The sequence below is a fragment of the Raphanus sativus genome, chromosome 1 (assembly GCF_000801105.2).
Source record: "Raphanus sativus cultivar WK10039 chromosome 1, ASM80110v3, whole genome shotgun sequence".
Classification (NCBI taxonomy): Eukaryota; Viridiplantae; Streptophyta; class Magnoliopsida; order Brassicales; family Brassicaceae; genus Raphanus; species Raphanus sativus.
The window spans coordinates 5,140,086-5,161,327 of record NC_079511.1 but is presented as its reverse complement, the minus strand read 5'-3'; the positions used below and the strand labels follow the sequence as shown (position 1 = coordinate 5,161,327).

The following is a 21,242-nucleotide window of genomic DNA, read 5'->3' as shown; positions in this document are numbered from 1 at the left end:
CCCCTTAATCTTGAAGTTAACTTCTTGAATGTCTTGAATACCCACCAGTGACTTCATTTCCTTGAACTTGATTCTTCCTAATGCTTTAGTGAGAATGTCAGCCTTTTGTTCTGCTCCCGGGATATGCTTGACGTCGACTAACTCCTTCTCGATACACTCACGGATAAAGTGGTATCGCTTGTGTATGTGTTTACTTCGGCCATGAAAGACTGGATTCTTGGTGAGAGCTATGGCTGATTTGTTGTCTAGCCATATCACCACCCGATCACTGTGTTGTCCGGTTGCTTCTTCTAACAGCTCCTGAAGCCATATGGCTTGTTTTGCAGCTTCGGTTGCAGCCATGAACTCAGCCTCACAAGATGACAAAGCTACCGTCTCTTGTTTCTGTGAGCACCAGGTGATTGGACAGTTGTTGAGATAAAACACGTGACCTGTAGTGCTTCTTCCATCATCATCATCGATGTTGTGACTTGAGTCACTGTAACCTTCTAACTTCATCATTCCGGACGCTGTGTACACGAGGCCTAAGCTTGTTGTTCCCTTTAGATACCTTAACACCTGTTTCAAAGCTATTCCATGAGAGGTTTTCGGGTTGTGCATATACCTACTAAGGAGTCCGACACTGAAGGCAAGGTCCGGACGAGTGTGGAGTAGATATCGCAGGCACCCTATCTTCCGTCTGTAGTCTCCTTCATCAATGCTATCTTCGTTTTCTGCATTTGATAGCTTCAACCCGAACTCCATAGGAGTCTGTGTAGCGTTACATTCATCCATACTAGCTTCACTAAGTATTTTCTTTGCATATCTCTCCTGGTTCAAAGTTATTCTCCCCTTTTCTTGTAGTACTTCTATACCGAGGTAGTAGGTTAACAGTCCAAGATCACTCATCTCGAAGTTGCTTGACATCTCTCTCTTGAATCCAACTATCATACCACGGTTAGACCCTGTTATTAGAAGATCATCGACGTATACGGCGACAAGCAACACATCGTTTTTCTCTTCCTTTCGATACAGCGCCGGTTCTTTAGTGCATCTCTTAAACTTTAAAGTCTCTAGAACCTTGTTGAGCTTCTCATTCCAAGCTCTTGGAGCTTGTCTCAGTCCATATAGAGCTTTATTCAATTTGTACACCTTATCTTCTTCTCCTTTGATTTCAAATCCTTCCGGTTGCTTAACATATACGGTTTCTTTTAGGTCTCCGTGTAGAAACGCGGTTTTGACGTCTAAGTGATGGATTTCCCATTCACTTGATGCTGCTAGAGCAATGATGAATCGCACAGTTTCAATGCGCGCAACTGGGGCGAAGACTTCTTCAAAGTCGATGCCATGGCGCTGAATATATCCTTTAGCTACTAGCCTTGACTTGTGCTTATTAATACTTCCATCTGCGTTTCTTTTAATTTTGAAAATCCACTTTAGTCCGATGGCTTTTGCTCCTGGTGGAAGAACAACAAGATCCCAAGTCTTATTTTTCACAATGCTCTTGATTTCCTCTTCACATGCGTCACGCCACACCTTTTCCTCCATTGCTGTTCTGAAATCGCAAGGCTCCTCATTTATTAGTAATAGCAGACGTTCTCCTTCCTCTTCAGCAAGACATATGTAGTCATCAAGATATGCCGGTTTCTTACTGATCCTGTTTGACCTTCGCGGTTCTACCTCCTCTGTTTCTTCTCCCGACTCTGTTTCTTCTTTGATGTCCTCTGTTTCATCTTCAACTGTCTCTTCACCAGTCAATGCATTATCTGTATTTTCTTCTAGACCTTGATTCCCGAACTCGCCAAATATAACCTTAAAACTGCCAGATTTCTCGACTTCCTCCTTTCGTGTCTTATTCCACTCCCATTTTTTCTCTTCTTCGAACACGACATCTCGGCTGACGACGACCTTTTGGTGTGTGGGATCAAATAGCCGATATGCTTTAGATCCTGGCTCAGTTCCAAGGTGTACGAGAGTACGAGACCTGTTATCAAGTTTCCTCAAGTTTACTGGTTCTATCTTGGCGTGTGCGATGCATCCAAATATACGAAGGTGTTTGATGTTTGGTTTTCTTCCTTTGTACGCTTCATATGGTGTTTGAGATTCCAGTGTCTTTGTTGCTATTCTGTTGATGAGATAAGTCGAATGTCTCACTGCCTCTCCCCATAGATAATTTGGTACTTCCATGTGAGACAAGATACTCCTTGTCATCTCCATCAAAGTTCTATTACGCCTTTCTACGACTCCGTTCTGTTGTGGCGTATACGGAGCTGTAAGATGCCTCTGTATTCCTGCTTCATCGCAAAATCTCCGAAACTCTAAGCTTGTGAATTCTCCACCTCGATCTGTTCTTAGAGTTTTGATAGTTGTTCCGGTTTCATGTTCTACTACCTTCTTAAATATCTTGAATTTCTCGAATGCTTCCGACTTCTCCATCAAGAGTATAGACCACATATATCGGGAGTAATCATCAATGAGTACAAATATGTACCTTTTTCTACCCGCCGTCGATGGCGTTATTGGTCCGCAAAGGTCTCCATGTACTAACTCTAGTACTTTGGATGCTCGATATGTTGTAGTCGTTGGGAATGGTTGTCTTATTTGTTTTGCTTTTAAACACGATGAGCATGTTTCCTTCTCTATCTTTAACTCGGGAAGACCTGTAACTAGTTGCAGCTTGATCATCTTCTTCATAGGATCAGTTCCAAGGTGACCAAGGCGTGCGTGCCATCTTGAAGTTTCATCCGTAGTCGTTGCTTTTAAACACTTCTGTTCTTCTATTTCCATCACCACTTTGTACAAGCGATTTCTTGACCTTGGTGCCTTCACAATAAGATTGCCGTCTTTGTCATGTAGGGTAAGGTAATTCTCTTTCATTCTTACATCACAACCAGACTCTGTAGCTTGTCCAAGGCTTATGATATTGCTTTTGAGTTCTGGGATGAAGTAAACGTCCGCAAGTATCTTTCTCTTTCCATCTTGACTTATGAATAGAATAGATCCTTTCCCTTTGATATCTATCCTCGAATCATCTCCGAAACGGACCTTTCCAGTGACTGTATCATCTAACGATTTAAAATACTCAAGGTTCCCAGTCATGTGGTTGCTGGCTCCATTGTCTAAGTACCATACTCTGTTTCCATCGTTGCTTGATTCGAACTCTTTTGGCCTTACATTCTTCTCATTGAGATAAACTAACTCATGTACCATGAGTTTATCAGCCTCGTGCGTTTCATCTCCATCCTTATTCTCTGATATTTCTTGCAATTTAAGCAAACGATCCGGACATGTTGCTGCATAGTGACCCAATTTATCACATCTGAAACACATAACCTTTGATGTGTCTCTACTTTCCCAGTACGTCCTGCTATCTCGACTGTCCCATTGATTTCTTCCTCGTCCTCTTCCTCTGCTGTAGTTACGACCACGACCACGTCCTCCATTATAGTCTCTGTTCTGTGACTCTGTATTAGAGTACATGAGCTTACTCTGATCTTCCTGCACATCTTCTTCATCGTTACTTACTCGTTCTTCGTATGCTTTCAGTCGTCCAATGACATCTTCGAAGCCTGCAGTTTTCAAATCTAGTTGTTGCTCAAGGGAAGCAACCATAAAAATAAACTTCTTGCGCGGTAAGCTTCCCAAGAGCTTCTTGACTAGTTTTGTTTCTTCCATGGTTTCTCCCAGTGCAGCTGCTTTTGAAGATACTTCTGTAAGTTTGCCGACAAAGTCATCCACTTTGTCTGTTTCCTTCATCCTCATCCTATCAAACTCAAGCATCAAAGTATGGAGTCGAGCTTCTCGAACCCTCTCTGCTCCCACATGACGAGTCTTAATCGCGTCCCATACTTTCTTTGCAGAAGTTAGGCTCCCAACTTGTAAGATCATTGCCTCTGGAATCGATTGACAGATAAGAGCGGTTGCCATAAAATTTTTCTTTTTATCTTCAGATTCTGTCTCGATGACCTCCCATACTTCGTGAACGTTGAGTAGAAGCTTCATCCGTATTTTCCATACGGTGTAATTCGTTGCTGTCAACATTGGACACTTAATGGAGGATGATCCTCCTTCCTTCTTTGTTGTAGCAACGGTTAGATCCCCCATCTTTTTGATCTTGCTCTGATACCAAATATAAGTCTAATGCTCTGTTTTATGAACTCAAATATAAAGAAACTCTTCTTTATTAACTTAAGAAACTTCCCAAAACTTAAGTTCTCCAAATCACAAACCCTTAAACTCTTAAGGTATGCAACACTCTTGCATCTACTTATATAGGAAACACATTATCCTAAACTCTTAGGACTTATCTTTTATAAACCTATTCCTAAAAGGAATTACTTTAACTTGTTAACCAAGTTAACTTCATGATTATCTCCAACATAAAGTGCAGCAGATTGCTTCTTCCGTCTTGCCCGTTGGCTCATTCGTTGTCGTCACTTTCGGTACGCAGATTGTGTGGAGCATAGAAAGTTTTTTGTTTTCTTTAATGGTCCCATGGTGAGGTGAGAAAATGAATGGAGGCATCTACTAATTTGTTTTATTCAGCTGGCAGTTTTGTGGAAAGTGGTTGAGAAGTTCATGTCCCCAAAGTCTTCTCCAAAGACTTCTTCTCCTGCTGGAGGAGAAGGCAAGTCTTCTTCTACACAGGGAGTGAAATGGTCTATCGGTGCTGGTACCAATCTGTTACAAGGGTTTGCTGCGAAGGTTGATAGGGAGGCCAAGCAGAGGCTTAATGAGTTCGCTAAAGAACTCAGAGCCTTCAGAACTGTTGACATGTCAGGTCTTGCATTGAATAATCTAATCTATTATTACATTTTTTTAGATTTGGTTTGAATGATACTTGATGTAGCTCACCTTTTGAGTATTATTTATGTTGCAGGATGCAACTTTGGAGATGAAGGATTATTCTTTCTGGCTGAAAGCCTTGGGTACAATCAGGTTAAACGCTCTTGTTATCTGCCAACTTCATTAGCGTCATGATCGTCTTATGTTGTTGAATGAATGACTAACCATACTCCCAATATGATGGTTGGTGGTTTCAGACTTTAGAGGACGTCAGTTTTTCTGCAAATGGAATTACAGCTGCAGGAGTTAAAGCCTTTGATGGTGTTCTTCAGTCAAATATTATGTTGAAGGTTCTTAACCTCTCTGGAAACCCTATCGGTGATGAAGGAGTTAAGGTTGGTGTAAATACTAGCATTTAAGCTCCAAAAGATCACACAGAGCTTACTCTTTTTAGGTGTACATTTCGTTCTGTGATGTAGTTTTCTTCTTTTATCTTGTAATGACAGACTTTATGTGCTACGTTGATGGAAAATTCTAGCATCGAGATACTTCAGCTGAACAGCACTGATTTAGGAGACGAGGTTTGTCTAAGCAGATGTTGTAGTTTACATGATCTTCAAACTCCTTAGTTAGTCCACAACACTTTTAATTAGTTCATGCTCTGAACTACTTCCAGTGTTTCTGTGCAGGGTGCGAAAGACATTGCAGAGTTGTTGAAGAGAAACTCAACCTTGAGGGTTATTGAGCTAAACAATAACATGATTGACTATTCTGTAAGTTTTTTCTTTTTCTGTTCAGTTCAAGGGCTTCATATCGCAAAACTAAGCATCGAGGTTTATGAATTGAATCTGTTGTGTGTTCTTCTCCCCTTTCTTTGAAATGGAGGTAGGGATTCACAAGTCTTGCTAGTGCTCTTCTCGAGAACAATACAATACGAAATTTGCATCTCAAGTGAGTATTTCATAGATGGATTTTTCTGTGTCTCATGTGATTTATTTAATTTTTTCGATATTTTATACCCTTGACTTGCTGATTTTATGGATGATCTGTTTCAGTGGAAACTATGGTGGTGCTTTGGGTGCCAATGCTTTAGCTAAAGGGCTTGAGGGTAACAAGTCTTTACGGGTACAAATACTCCTCATGTCTCTTTCTATGTATACCATTTGGATGTTAAGAGAAACATTTAGTAGTTAAGTGTGGAATCTTTACCAGCAAAAGAGGTAATCCATTTTAGCCCTTGGTCTGGTCATTCTACGCTGCAGGAACTTCATTTGCATGGAAACTCGATCGGAGATGAAGGGATTCGTGCTTTGATGGCTGGTCTATCTTCCCACAAAGGTTTTTTTTTCTTCCAGCTGTGTCAATTAAAAACACTCATTATATGTCAAAGGTTAACTCTTTCTTACCTCTACTTGTGTTCAGGGAAGCTGACTCTGCTTGACCTCGGTAACAACTCCATCACCGCAAAGGGCGCCTTCTATGTAGCAGAGTACATCAAGAGAAGCAAGAGCTTGGTTTGGTTGAACCTTTACATGAATGATATAGGCGATGAGGTATATACTATTACACATCCATTTTATATCACCCGGTTACCTATACTAATGATTTTCAATGGGTTCAGGGAGCTGAGAAGGTTGCAGATGCTCTGAAGCAAAACCGTTCAATTGCAACAATTGACATTGTGAGAAGTGACATCTTCTTCTCCAGTCTCCCTAAGTATTATGAATGTTAACGCATTTTTTTATAAATTAGGGTGGAAATAACATTCACGCATAGGGAGTTAATGCTATAGCTCAAGCTCAAGCTCTGAAAGATAATTCGATTCTTACGACGGTCAGTGCACATCAAAATCTTTCTCATTTTTTACTTAATAACATGGAAGATTATGACAGTGACAGTCTCATTCATTATTTCCTCAGTTAGAGGTTGGTTATAATCCCATAGGACCCGACGGAGCTAAAGCACTATCCGAAATTCTCAAGTTCCATGGAAATATAAAGACGCTCAAGCTTGGTTGGTGCCAGGTAAAGCCTCTGCCCTTAACTCTCTGATATATGAAATAAATGTTTCTTTTGTTTATTTTGTTAATATTATATCACTGTTGGCTTTCATTCACATGTCGTGCAGATAGCGGCTAAGGGTGCTGAGTACGTTGCAGACATGCTGAGATATAACAACACGATATCCGTTTTGGACTTGCGGGCAAATGGACTTAGAGATGAGGTTAGTCAGTGCAGACATTTTATATCTCAGTTTGTTTTGCATATATATGTATCTACCAAGGTCATCTTTTCATAATTGATGCGTTATTATTATATGTCAGGGCGCTTCCTGCTTAGCTCGGAGTTTAAAAGTGGTTAATGAAGCTCTGACATCGGTGGATCTAGGATTCAATGAAATACGGGTAAAAAACGAAACTAACTTTGTTCTTCAGCACTGTGTCTTCATATATAAACCTTGTAAGCTTGAAGAATCTTGTTATTCGCTTCATGTGAAGGATGATGGAGCATTCGCCATTGCTCAAGCTCTAAAAGCTAATGAAGATGTCACGGTTACATCTATTAACCGGGGGAACAACTTCATCACCAAGTTTGGACAGGTAACAACATATATCTCCTTGTTAAAAGATTCTGGTTGCTGAGGCTTTTGTTCTTTATTTGAATCCAGAGTGCTCTCACGTGCGCTAGAGACCATGTTCTTGAGATGACTGAAAAGAAAGTAGAGATTTTCTTCTAGAGAGAGATAGAGACATTGAAGTGAAGATTTGTCCCTCTGTAGTTTTGCACTTTTAGTTGTTACATTCTTTATGGAGCTATTTGAGTGCCTTCAAGCGGGAGATAAAATTTTGTTCCTTTGATGATATGGTTCACGGCTATAAAGATTCAAAGAAATTTCATGGAAGTCCAACAGATATACCGGGTGGTTAAGAAAACTTATTGATCTAGAGTTTTAATCTGGTTTGTCTACGGATTAGAATTTGTTTCTGGTTATGAGTCAGGTTTTGAATTAAGTCACTAACTAAGTAACTACACGTGTCATGCGGTTAGCAGGGAAGTGGGGGAACTAAAAGTCCCACATCGGAAAGACGGTGAAAGTAAGGCTTGTTTATATATGTCTAGAAAGCATCAGGGGTCACGACAACTTACTTGAACAGGATCTTTTATCCTTTTTCCCTCATATCTTTTAGTTTCTTACATTTTCACCCCTGAACTTTGCTGATATATTTTCTTTTGCTTTCTTATTTAACCCTCTAACTTTTTCCATGCTCAAATCGAAACCTCCGCTTAAACCCCTCAGCTGAACAGAGTAAAAAGATAAGGTTTCGAGAGTGAAGCGGAAGTGTGCAAAATGGACGCGGCTCTCTTCTCTACTCGGCTTCAATTCCATTCATCAATCCGTTGTGCTCTTCCAACAATCTTCAATCTTTCTTCACAAGCCGGGAGTTCGTGCGCAATCAAACCGACCCAGTTTCTTCACCGGCGTTTGACAGCCAAATCCACAAACTTTTCTCTTTCTTCTTTGCCACGGAGAGGGTTCTTATGCAGAGCTGCGGAGTACAAGTTCCCGGATCCAATTCCCGAATTCGCCGAAGCTGTGAGCTAACTTAACCCCCTTCTCCCATCTCTGTTCATACTCAAATTCTGGTTGCTTTATGTATGAATGATGTGTGATACAGGAGACTAAGAAATTCAAGGACCATATGACAAAGAAACTATCAAAGAGGGATCTTTTTGAAGACTCTGTTGATGAGATTGTGGGAGTTTGCACTGAGGTATCTGCCAATGTTCCCACTTTCATTTCATACACCAATGTGAGATTTATCTTTGACTTGTGGTGTTTGAAACCCGTTCGTGAAACTCAAAAGTGGTGTCTTTTAAAAAAAAAATCTTAGCTTATGATTTTTCTTGACATGTTGACTGACTACATATGTACACAGAGATTAGGAGAATGGCCATGCTTCAAAATTTTTTTTTTTGATTATTGTCTGAACTACAATCTAATCGTTTTTTGGAGTCAACTGAATATGCATTGCATGGTTAGGAAATGGTCCTTTGCAATGATGCTGTATGATTCTACATCTCCTTTCGTGTTTAGGAGCGGTTTTGTGTTCAAACCTATCTAGACATCTCATTAAAAAAAAGTGTGAATGTTTTTTATTTTTTATTTTACCAATTAGCACCTCGGAATCCAGAACTTTCCATTAAATGGTTTGGTATTGGTGAGAGATATCAAATGTCATAAGTTCGTTATGTGTTATTGGTTTCTAAGGCTGTTTGTATTTCTTATCAAAACTCTTTAAGCATTCTCTTTTGCGCCATTGTGGTTCTTGACAGATCTTCGAGACGTTCTTGCGCAGCGAGTATGGAGGACCTGGAACACTTTTGGTCATACCTTTCATCGACATGGCTGATACACTCAATGAAAGGGAACTGCCTGGAGGTCCACAAGCCGCACGTGCAGCTATCAAATGGGCTCAGGATCATGTAGACAAGGATTGGAAGGAATGGACTGGCACTGATTAGTAACACCACCCGAACCTCAAATCATCAAAACATAGTTCAGTACTCATGTATCAGATGATAGATTGTCTTTGTAAAACTCTGAATTTTGCAGATTTCGGTATTCTGTTAGCTCTGTTCTTATACAAATCGCTTGGCCTCATCAGCTGTTTTCCTAGTTTGATTCATGTATGGTTCAGTAGATTATCTTGAACATGTGGAGTGTAACGATTGCCCATAACTAACTCGGTACATCTTGAATAAATCGGTTGTATCGGTTCACAAACCCTCAATTTGATTAGAATCGGTTCAGTTTGATTCTTATTATAACTGGCCTCTTCTTTTTTGGGGTCAGGAGAACAAAAGAAAGAAATGGAGCCAAATCGATGAGACAGCCAGGACGAATTGGCATGAAATAATGATGTTCCCATGATAGTTCCAAGTAGATGCTCAACAAAATAAATAACCGATATTGTTACTATCGGTTGACTTTTCCTCTGAATAATTCGTTCGTGACTTCGTGTTATTATATACAGTTTTGCTCTAAATGAATAGGAGTGACAAATAATATACAGAAAACAAAACGAATCCATAATTGATTAACGGTTGACTTTTGACTCAGATATTTTTTTTTTTTAAAAGTTAGGTCCTGAACGCAACCGGCCATTGTTCCCCAAGTATTATAACAACTAACAATTGACAACCCATGACTGATAAATTAAAGACTACCTGAACATGTCCATATTTAAAGCATCTTCACTCTCGGGTAATAAGATTCCAAAACTAAATACTATGGCCATCAATCATTAAATTGGAAAACGAAGGTGAGGAAACTTCCACAAATAGGCAATCATTCGAATTTGTAACGGGCAATGCCAAAACTAATGAGTAATGGTTAATGATTATCTTTGCGTAGAGGACTACGAACATTAATAACGTCTTCCACAGTTCAAAAAGGGTACAAAACATACATCTAAGTTTGCACATTTGCCTTGTGAAAAGAGTAAACAATGGAGAGGGAGAAGAAAACTTATAAATATAGAGATTATATTCATGTAAACGTCATGTTTTTAATATCAAATCATACGAGTTATCAGATAAGATGGCATCGGTTACCGTAAACATAAAGACAAATTAATCTTTAATACCGGTTTGATAAAAGAGAATAGGTTATGAAAATAATGAAAAATTGAAGGAGGAAATATCCTAACTCTTAAGTCCTCCTTACACATGGGTCGTACAATTTGTCGGCAGCCTCCATGCACGTAACTTCACGATCACGTGGATCCTCACACACTCGATGACCACGTGTCAATCTCTCAGTTCACATAAACCGATCTACGAAGCAACCTGTTCCTCGTTTATGATGGATCTCACGTGGCGCACTGTCAGTGGTCAGGGTTTCCAAGAAAAACACCCAGTAATAAATAGCCACGCGTCTAAATAGTCCAAACACTTGCCAACTGGTTATATATTTTCGCCTACTTTCCCGATCTAAAGTCGAAACAGACACAAACATCCAAAAACAAAAAATTGAATCACAAGTCATTGAAATATGATCCACACGAAGACCGGGTCATATCGCCGGATCCTGACATTTCCGGCGGTCCAACCATGCAAATCAATCTCCGTAACCACGCTTCTCGACTCACTGATTCAGCTCGCCGGCGACATCCTCGCGTTCAAGGAAAAACACTTCTCCACCAATAAACGAAGCTTCCAAAAAACCATCAGGCAGATCCAAAACCTAGCTATCTTCTTGGAAGAGATCCGGATCCGAATCAAGACTCCAAGACGCTACTTTCCCCACCCTGCCGCCGTCTCGAGCCTCTCGGAAATCCACGTCATCTTCCAGAAGCTCAAGTTCCTTCTAGAAGACTCCACAAGAGACGGAGCTAGAATACATATGCTCATGAGCTCAGATCAAGTCTCGGATCACCTTCGGGTCCTGACTCTATCCATCTCCACTAGCCTCAGCACGTTTCCCGTCTCCTCCTTTGACTTACCGAGCGAAGTCAACGAGCTGATTGACCTAGTGGTGCAACAAGCCCGTAAACACGTAGTCCGACACGACTCGGACGATAAAAAGGTCATAGCTTCCGTTGATGGAGTCCTTGCTCTGTTCGAGAGCAGAGTCATCCCCGATCCGGATGAGATAAACCGGATCTTAGATGACGTTGGGATCCGAACATGGGGAGATTGCGTCAAAGAAATCAACTTCCTCGGAGAAGAGATAGAGGCGGAGCGGTTAGAGAATAATAATAAGAAGAAGAATAATAGTAACGCTAGAGTCGAGCTTCTCAGCGGCTTGATAGGGTTCATATGCTACTGCAGATGCGTGATACTTCGACGTATCGAGAGTGATCATCATCATCATCATCATCATCATCATCGTGATGACCATGTTCATGATGAAGAGTTGATACGCGGATTAAAAGCTGAGGATCTTCTCTGCCCGATTTCTCTAGAGATTATGACCGATCCTGTGGTCATAGAGACAGGGCACACGTATGATCGGAGCTCCATCACAAAATGGTTCGGATCCGGGAACATCACGTGCCCCAAAACCGGAAAGATTCTGACCAGTACCGAGTTGGTCGACAACGTCTCCGTGAGTCACGTGATCCAAAAGCACTGCCGAGCAAACGGCGTCGTTTTGGCGATCAACGGTCGGAAAAGAAAGAGTCACGGTGACGTGGCGCCGGATAGTCTGGCCGCGAGAGGAGCAGGAAGACTCATCGCGAGGTTCCTCGCTTCGGAGCTGACAAACGGCGGCGACGAAGAGGCGGTTTACAGAGCTCTCAGAGAGATTCGCGTTCTGACCAAGACGGGTAGTTTTAATAGATCTTGTCTGGTCGAAGCTGGCTGCGTGAGTCCGCTTTTAAATCTTTTAACGTCAGAAGACTCGAGGGTTCAAGAGAGCGCGATGGCTGGACTTCTGAATCTCTCGAAACACGTCGCCGGAAAATCCGAGATCGCAGGAGGAGAAGGGGTAGGGCTCATCGTGGAGATTCTCAACGGACGAGCTAAAACAGAGACGAGGTTATACGCTGCGTCTGCTCTGTTCTATCTCTCTTCCGTCGAAGACTACAGCTTACTCATCGGTGAAAACGCAGACGCGATTCCCGGACTGATGAAGATTGTCAAAGGCCGCGACGACGAGTACGGCGACTCGGCGAAACGCACCGCGTTGCTCGCGGTGATGGGTCTGCTGATGCAATCCGAGAACCACTGGCGCGTCCTCGCTGCGGGAGCCGTCCCGGCTCTTATCGATCTCCTGAGAGACGAGGAGACCGGAGGAGAGCTCGCGGGGGATTGCTTGGCGACGCTGGCGAAGCTGGCGGAGTATCCCGACGGGACGATCGGGGTGATCCGTCGCGGCGGTTTGAAACTCGCGGTGAAGATCCTGTCCTCGTCGGATGTTTCGACGGCGGTGAGACAGCACTGCGTCGCTCTGGTTCTGAACCTGTGTCTTAACGCGGGGAGCGACGTCGTCGGGGTTCTTGTGAAGAACTCGGTGGTCATGGGATCGCTTTACACGGTGATAAGTAACGGCGAGTATGGAGGGAGCAAGAAGGCTAGCGCGCTTATCAGAATGATTCATGAGTACCAGGAGAGGAGAACCGGTTCGGTTGAACCGAGTCTTCAAAGAGGACGGTTCATCCACGCATGGTGATTTTTTTTTTTGGTATATAACTCTTGAGTATTTGAAAGGGTTATTTACCAAAAGAATTCAAATATGTAGATTAAATGGTTTAAATTATTTATTTTTTCTTACATAAACGGTTCAGTATATATATATAAGCTCATGTGTGTTTAAAAATCGAAAGAGCTAATGTGGATTGTAATGAGCTTCTGGTTTTTCAAAAGAAGCTATGTCCATAATGTAATTATTATATTTTTTACTGGAAATAAATGAGTTCTCAAACAAAAGTTATTTTCAACGAGGCAAATTGGAGGGCAATCGCTCAAATTATCATCACATTTCAATAATTTTAATTTACCAATGATTTTTTTGTGCACCTACCAATGAATATATAAAATCTATACTATTTATTTGCGAAGTGACTTTTTCGCAACAAAACTATTACATTAAAAGTTAGATTAGTTAAATACAATATAATGTTATGTTTAATGAATAATTAATTTTATACAGTTTTTATATTATTAACCATTAAACATGAATTAATTATAATAAAAAATTAACAAAACATTTTTGACAAAAAAATCATGTCTATTATATTATTATCCAAACTAATATTGTGAAGTGATTTTTTGCAACGGAGCTATCACATTAAGAGTTAGGATGGCTAAATATAATGTTATCTTTAATGAATAATTATTTTTATATGATTAACCATTAAACATAAATTAATTATAATAAAAACATTAAGAAAACATTTTTTGACAAAAATCATGTTTATTATATTATTATCTAAATTAATATTATTTTTAAATAAATAAATTTCTGAACGTATATTTATCGAGCTTATAATTTAGCTATGTTTTGAATAAACATAATTTAAGATCTTAATAACTAATGAAAATTTTTATTTTTTTAAAACAACTAAAATTGTATATTAATAAATTTTACAATAATTACACAACATGATTATTTCTAATATATGTATATATATATATATATATATATATTTATGCTAAATTTGTTATTGATTTTGAAAGTGTATGACGATAAATTATTTTGTTGATCTTTAAATTAATAATATATTTATAAATATTATTAAGTGTGTAATTTGTTTTTTTTTTTGGTAAGTTTGTAAAAAAAGAAGAGAATTTGGGCTTTTTTGTGCCAATTGTTTCTTCGCGGTAAAGCCCATACTCTTCGTTTTTTGTTCGTGTTAATATTTTTCCTTTTTCATACGAAAACGTTTGAGAATCGAAGTATATAGAGAGTGATCCAAAAGAGTAACCGAGAGATTCCGACCGAAGTGCCTATCTAAAAAACAAGGGTTTTTTTTCTCTTTTTTTCTTTTCAATTGGATGAGAAGAAGAGAAGAAGAGATGAAGAGGCAAAAAGTAATCGAGTTAGATCGCGTGGAGACGCCCCCGACGAAGGGCTTCAACATAGACTGGGACAATGTTCTGGTCGACGAGGAAGTCGTCCCCGACTTGGAGATCGTCGGCGACAAAACTCCGCCGCGCGAGCCTGCTTTCTCCTCCGGCGGCGGCGATGATTCCGCCGTCTGCGTGAAAACCCTCAAGGATAGCGAGCTCGACGATCATCTCAAGCGCCAGAGATCGCTCCTCTCTTCTTTCGGTGACAGGTTGCCGGACAACGGCGAGAGAATCCGGTCCAGGATCGGAAACCTCGAGTACGAGAAGCAGCGAAGGTTCTTTCGCCGCGCCAAATCGGTTTGTTCTTTTCACTTGGCAATTGCGTCTTAGTGACTCAAAAGTTGAAACCTGTTGTGTTTGTGTAACCATTAGTGTTCTGTCTTTTATTAATTAAAGAAGTCTGATGTCACTTTCACTGGTTTTGTCAGGATACTGACGAATGTCAGATTCTCGTTCAGCCAAAAAGCTCAGGTTTTTTTTTATTTTTATTTTTTTCTGACCCTGTTAATGTTGGTGAGGAGTGCTAAAGTTTAATTCTAACATGTAATGTTTGTTAAAGATGTGTTTAAGCAAGCGAATACAGCGACAGGATCGAAAGAAGTCTCTCGGTCACCGTTTTCTGCTCATTTTAGTATCAATCTCAAAGTATGATACTCTTTTTTTTTTTTTTACATTCCCCGTTGCTGCTTCACACTTGATAATCATCTTTTGTTTTAACAGGTGGAGGCACGACCAGTGAAACTATTTAACGAAGAGAGTCAAGATTTGGGACGTGAAAGCTGGAAACGAAAGGATAGTGGTGTAGAGACGACAACAAAGCAAAGCAATGGGTGGCGGTCGTTGCCAAGACTAAGCGGCAAGTCTCTGATCGGTGAAACAAACTTTTATTCTGGATTTAAGGACCCAAAAGGGAATCGCAAACACGAAGAAGCTTTTGGAAATAGAAAAAGAAAGCCAAAGGAATCTTCTTCCCCTTATTTGCTCGTCGATGATGATGATGATGATGATGATGATGAAGACGGCGTCGTTGGCTATGATACTCCTAGGTCCATATCTTTCCTCTATGCTACTGCTTCATAGATTGTTTTACATGTCTCTTCAAGTTCTAGATTGTTTTTTTTACATGTCTTTTCAAAACAAAGCGATTGTTCTGAAGAGAACTTAGTGTATTAACGTGTTTAGCTCTTCCTCACACAGGGAGTTGAGTTGTAAAGCATCTCTATCGCAGAGGTCAAGCCGCAGGAAGGTATCTCATCTTATTCCATATATTTTGTACATTATTCAATATAAATCGACCTTCGCGTCTATTCTGACACTTCTTTTGCTGTAGACATTAGATGATGATAAAGTAATAAATTTGGATGAAGAGGAACCTGAGTCTCCAGTGGTGGTAGTAGAGGAAGCACTTGAACTTCCTGAAGGGTAAAAAAGAGTTGTTTCTGTTTTGCCTTCATCAAGTGAATGTGATTCTTGTTGGAAGTAACTTAGTTGTAGTGATATCTTGCAGGTTACCAGGAGATATTTGCTATCCATCAAGGTTAGTGAAAAAGCTTTCATGTAATTGGTGTAGGTTCACTCACTGACATTGTTATATTTTTTTTTTTATCAATATCAAGGGATGACCCAGACCTTGTTCAAGTGTCTATTGATGATCTTAAATGCCTTTCACCTCGTGAATGTCTTACATCTCCAGTTATTAATTTCTACATCAGGTGACTTTTGAGTGACGGAATCTGTCTTGTGCTATTACTTTTTTTTTTGTTGTGTGTGATTATTCTCCCTTTTGTTTGGCTAGGTTCCTGCAGCACCAGGTGTTTGCAGCGAATCAAACAGCTGCTGATTGCCATTTCTTTAACACATTTTTTTACAAGAAGCTCATAGAAGCTGTCTCATACAAGGTGGTTTTCTATTGTCCTTAAGTTTCTTTGTTTGACCATAGATGGTTGAATCTAAATATTTTATGTTCAACTGCGACAAGAATTAAGAGCATCCGATGATACTTCTTGTGATATACTATTTCTTTTTGGCTATACTCATGCGGTCTCTTTGTCTTGTCCTTTCAATATAATTAGGGTAACGACAAGGAAGCATCTTTTGTTAGGTTGAGACGGTGGTGGAAAGGTTTTGATCTATTCCGTAAATCATATATATTTATACCAATTCACGAGGAGTAAGTAATTCCCTGACTGTTTTCTATTGTTACTCCCATGGTTGCATCTTTATAACATGATGATCAGTCATTTAATCTTAGTCTGTTCTCTTGTATGTTTCAGTCGACACTGGAGTTTAGTAATCATTTGCATCCCAGACAAGGAGGACGAATCTGGTTTGACTATACTTCACTTGGATTCATTGGGATTTCACCCAACAAGATCAATTTTAAATAACGTCAAAAGGTGAGAGACCAGATGAATCATTGCATACATATTCTCAGTGTTATGACCATCTTTGACTAGATTCTTTTTGTTTTTTCTCAATTGTGGTTTTTGATTAGGTTTCTGATAGAGGAATGGAGTTACCTGAATCAAGATGCTTCTCTACCGGATTTACCAATCTCAGAGAAGATATGGAGAGACCTTCCAGATAGAATCAACGAAGCTGAAGTGAAGGCTAGTATTTTTTTTTTTTACTAGTCTTTAAAAATAAATTGTAGTATTCATCTTAAACTTATATATCATGTCACCTTTTCAACAGGTTCCGCAGCAAAAGAATGATTTCGACTGTGGTCTGTTTGTGCTCTTTTTCATACAACGGTTCATCGAAGATGCTCCTCAGAGGTTGAAACTGCAGGATTTGGGGATGGTACGTCTCTCTCTTTATTATATACATCCCTCTTCTCTTCTAAACACTTCTGTTGTTAACACAAACTCTTGTCTTGTTTTCCACCTCCAGATTCATAAGGAGTGGTTTAAACCAAGTGAAGCCTCCGCTTTGAGGATTAAAATATGGAACAAACTTATTGAGCTATTCGGTGAGAGTGTAATCAAATAGATTAAAGCTGTACAGAACAGAACCTCCATGATTCATGCCATACATAACGCTCGGTGATCAATGCTCTCCTTTTTTTTTGTCAACAGATCAATGCTCTCTAAGTAGGCTTTTTTCACAAATCATTTCCGTATAATGCATCCCATAATCACGAATATATAAAGAATTGAACGGTTTTATTTATTATGAATGATAACACATTAAATTATTATTTAAAAAAAGTTGAGAATATGTAATGCTCCAAGCATAGATTTAAAAAAAAAATGCAACTCTCAAAACAAAGCAAAACCAAACAATTATCCGCACATAAACCACACTTGCTGCTTCATTATTCTTCAAAGTAGGTGATCAGACAGGAGGAGATTTGTCGCTGAAGAAGCGAGCAAGAACCTTGTCTTCGAGTGTCTTTAGAGCCTCAACAGAGTTTATGCACATAGGTGTCTTGTACTGAGCTAAGGAAGCACCTCGGGAGAGAAAAAACTTCATTAGAGAATCAAACGTTCCTTGTTGCACCACTCTAAGCTCTAGTGCTCCAATATGTTCATCTTTGCTTCTGAAGAGCCTATAAGCACCATTAAATGATTGCTCCATGGCGCAGCAACATTCCACCAATACCTTGTTATCAAGTTGTAAAAGAACATCAGTGCTGCTATTATAGTCGACTTTTGCTCTGAGTTCCATATAAACAACGTAGTGACCCGGTACAGTGGACACATCTGCATAGGATGTGAAACCCGTGTACATTAAATCCGAAGATTCAAGAACGACAGTGGCACGAGCCAACGCCTTTAATAGATCTTCTTCGGTCGTTGACTCTACATAGACGCTTAGAACCGTATCTTTTCTACGTACGAATCTGAGCTGAGGTGCCATATTGTAAAACCCAGTGACCTGTAAAACATCCCCCACTCTACATCTGTGTAAACCTAACAAACACAAACATGAACATTAGCTCAAATAAGAATATAGGGTGGTTCTCTAGTATAGATTTTTTAAAAAGTTTTTGTTACAAAAAGAGCTCCAAAGAGAAAAATGTCCAAAATAAATTTTACCTAAGAGTCAAAAAAATTTACACCCTAAATATATAAAATAATATTTTTATAGTTTCGAATTATATGTTTTTAAATTTAATTTTTTATTATTCTTTTTAAAATTGATTTTTTCAAATTTCTTTTTGAAATTCAAAATATTTTTTTAAAAAAATTAACTTCACTCCCAAAATCCTATCTCTTAATTATAAGCCATAAGTTTAGATTAATTAATCATATGAGTATAAATGTATATTTATCTATTTAATGAGACATTTTGGTTATTTTGATGTTGGATGCTATCTTTATGATAAAAAAATTTAGGGTTATCCTAGATTATTTTTCAAAAATATAATTCATTTCGATTTACTTACAATTTAAAAAGACTCTTACCGGAAAAGTTTGTGACCAATATCTCATAGTAGCGACCTAACTTCAGATTCACAAGATCAACAATCTCGCCCGTGGTTCCTCCATCGACATTAACATCTATGAACTCGAAGTATGACATGTTTGGTAGAAATGTGTAGGACACATGTTGTGGTTTGCTTAGAGGTTCCAAATTTACACCGAAAAATGCTTCAGAAGATGCATAAACTTTAGAGACTAGAGGCAGTTCATTATTAGAGTAGAACTCCAATGCTGGGATATATTGAGCCATAGTTCCTGTAACAATAGCTTCAATGCATTTGGCTTTAGGCCAAAGTCGTGAAACTATACCTTGCCAAGATTTTTGTCCGCATTCGTTTTCGATTAGATCTGCCAGTTTAGGATTTGGCTCAACAAGGATTGTAGAGACGGAGTCTCGACAACTAAGGTCGGTGATCCACTCGCTGACATGGCCACATCTGATGTTACTGGCCAACTCTTTCCAGTAAATTTCAAGAAAATGGATAACTTGAACCAAGACAGAAGCGAACATAGCACCAACGCTTACAACCTCATCTCTCTGAACAAGACCACAGAGAAGTTGACAGTACATACTCTGTTTGGTGTCCGGACACAGTATGACCTGGTCGGGGCTTGGACTATTTTTTGCCAGGCTCTTGTAGCAGGCACTCTTTGTGAAGCTTGTTATCAAAGGAGCAAGAGGCAAACCACAAGGAGTTGTGGATATCGGATGAGTGAAGGTAAACCTTATCACCTTTCCTTGCTTAAAACCATCGAAACACCTTTAATATTAATTAAAAAAGGATTTTAATCCATCGTTTCGTTGTCATGAAAGCGTCAAATATATAAAAGAAGGATGCATGTGGAAATTACTTGTACATAATGGCCGAGGTTATTGTAAAGAGGATTTGAATATTCTCAGATAAGATGCTGGTCGCTGGAAATATCTTTTGATTCCCACCTGAAGTTCCAGAGCTAAAATAACCCATTGAATACAACACATATATAACTATTTTGATTCATTAAAATATTTATGTAAATATAAGGAACTCTTTTTTGTGCTTAATCTTAATATAAGAAACTCGCTTTTTCTTTTCTTTTTTTGAATGAAATCTCTTTTTCTCTTTTCTTTAACACATAAGAAATTCTTATTATTCAATGTTTTTTTTTGTTTAACCTGGAGGTATCCCAGGCCCAGAAGGCCCAGACTAATCCCCAAGGGGAAGGAATGCCCACGGATAGACGCCCCTTCCAGTTTTTCAAATGGGCCGAAAGCATGGCCCATATCCGTGTGGGTGACAAGAGCGTTGCAAGGTAGTTCCCTCCGGCGTGGATCGAACCCCCTACCTGGGTGCAGGCGGGGACCCGTCCTAACCATGGGCTACAACGTCTTGTCTTATTATTCAATGTTAAGATGGCGAATGTAAACCTTCGGAAAAACGCAGTGATGTGGTTCCCAGAAATGATATCAGAGGGTTCTCCATTTGCAACACGATCGATATAAGGCTTAACATCTTCATAGCTCACCACCGGTACGTTCTTCTTAAACAGCTCTTTGTCGGTGCTCCCCTGGAGAAAACGTCTGAGGTACTCTGTGTTTGCGTTAGCTTTGAGTATCTTTGTCAATACATCGTCTTGTATTTGCTTCGCATTTGATGTTAGCTCTTCTAGGTCACAGCCTATACGACTCATATTTAATCTTTTTAGATGTGTGATTTACCAATTCCCTAGAAGGTTTTTCTTTTTGAAACACTCCTAGGAGGTTATTTGTACAGAATGCAAAGGATTTTAAATTGTCTAGCGTTTAAAATGATTTTGATTTGTTTAATGATAAAAAAACTATTGGTAGAGTTTGTACAAGCCAGGCTTGCCATTGATCGATTCAATGAAGGCTATTAGTTTACGGTAATCTGCAAGTCTCCTTGATTATTTGTAAACGTACAGATACAAAAAGTTTCTAAAATGAAAAACGTGGAAGACTTGCAAAAAAACATGTGGAAGACGATTTTCGATTTATTTAATGTAAAAAACTTCTATTATTAGATGTGTGATTCACCGATTCTTTAGAGCATTTCCAATAAATACATTTATGTTTTTTTTCAAGATCTCTATTATAAAAGTAAATTACTCTAAAATATAATTTAATAGATTTTTTTCTATTATGGGAAAAAATATAGAAGAATGTTACTTTTTGTTTTTATATTTACAGTTAAAAATAAGGTTATATAGGTATACACTCAAACAAATTAACCTTTATAATAGAGATTCTTGAAATATAGAGATGGGGGAGTTATATAGAATTGCAAAAAAATTAGATCGTCAAGCATGGAAAACGATTTCTGATTTGTTTATCTTTTTTTTTGTCATACTAGCATTTTCTTTCTATTTGAACACATTGATCAATGTTCTTTAATTAGTGCTTTCATCACAGATCATTGCCTTAGGAAAGGTTTTCTCTTCAAAAGCTTGAAAAGATGAATTATGAACGCATGCCATA

At 39.1% G+C, this 21,242-nt stretch overlaps 5 protein-coding genes across 5 annotated transcripts; 4 read left to right on the top strand and 1 right to left on the bottom strand.

Moving 5' to 3' along the window:
* Positions 1-4,119: 4,119 nt before the first annotated feature.
* On the top strand, positions 4,120-7,624 carry LOC108809948 (uncharacterized). Its single transcript, XM_056987464.1, is given in 18 exon segments — positions 4,120-4,126; positions 4,365-4,421; positions 4,532-4,759; positions 4,859-4,917; positions 5,022-5,159; positions 5,271-5,345; positions 5,454-5,537; positions 5,654-5,715; positions 5,820-5,889; positions 6,027-6,102; positions 6,187-6,317; positions 6,386-6,445; positions 6,517-6,597; positions 6,684-6,788; positions 6,892-6,987; positions 7,088-7,168; positions 7,262-7,363; positions 7,432-7,624. Coding segments are annotated over 18 exon segments (1,581 nt in total). The 3' UTR covers positions 7,501-7,624.
* Positions 7,625-7,768: 144 nt separating this feature from the next.
* Positions 7,769-9,426, top strand: LOC130510447 (protein PLASTID REDOX INSENSITIVE 2, chloroplastic). Its single transcript, XM_057006768.1, has 3 exons — positions 7,769-8,358; positions 8,441-8,536; positions 9,099-9,426. Exons 1-3 carry the CDS (start codon positions 8,113-8,115, stop codon positions 9,285-9,287), a joined length of 531 nt encoding a protein of 176 aa, XP_056862748.1. The 5' UTR covers positions 7,769-8,112; the 3' UTR covers positions 9,288-9,426.
* A 1,321-nt stretch (positions 9,427-10,747) lies between these two features.
* On the top strand, positions 10,748-13,200 carry LOC108812852 (U-box domain-containing protein 18). The gene has a single exon (XM_018585232.2). The coding sequence runs from the start codon at positions 10,819-10,821 to the stop codon at positions 12,937-12,939; it is 2,121 nt and encodes a 706-aa protein (XP_018440734.1). The 5' UTR covers positions 10,748-10,818; the 3' UTR covers positions 12,940-13,200.
* Positions 13,201-14,172: 972 nt separating this feature from the next.
* Positions 14,173-17,415, top strand: LOC130510441 (ubiquitin-like-specific protease 1C). Its single transcript, XM_057006756.1, has 14 exons — positions 14,173-14,636; positions 14,768-14,810; positions 14,899-14,984; positions 15,060-15,385; positions 15,537-15,585; positions 15,670-15,761; positions 15,847-15,876; positions 15,956-16,051; positions 16,135-16,237; positions 16,412-16,509; positions 16,613-16,735; positions 16,834-16,948; positions 17,034-17,141; positions 17,232-17,415. Exons 1-14 carry the CDS (start codon positions 14,265-14,267, stop codon positions 17,328-17,330), a joined length of 1,740 nt encoding a protein of 579 aa, XP_056862736.1. The 5' UTR covers positions 14,173-14,264; the 3' UTR covers positions 17,331-17,415.
* Positions 17,416-17,465: 50 nt separating this feature from the next.
* On the bottom strand, positions 17,466-20,474 carry LOC130510442 (4-substituted benzoates-glutamate ligase GH3.12-like). The gene is made up of 4 exons (XM_057006764.1): positions 20,175-20,474; positions 19,619-19,720; positions 18,749-19,527; positions 17,466-18,253 (listed from the first exon to the last, which is right to left on the bottom strand). Exons 1-4 carry the CDS (start codon positions 20,435-20,437, stop codon positions 17,676-17,678), a joined length of 1,722 nt encoding a protein of 573 aa, XP_056862744.1. The 5' UTR covers positions 20,438-20,474; the 3' UTR covers positions 17,466-17,675.
* Between the last annotated feature and the right edge of the window lie 768 nt (positions 20,475-21,242).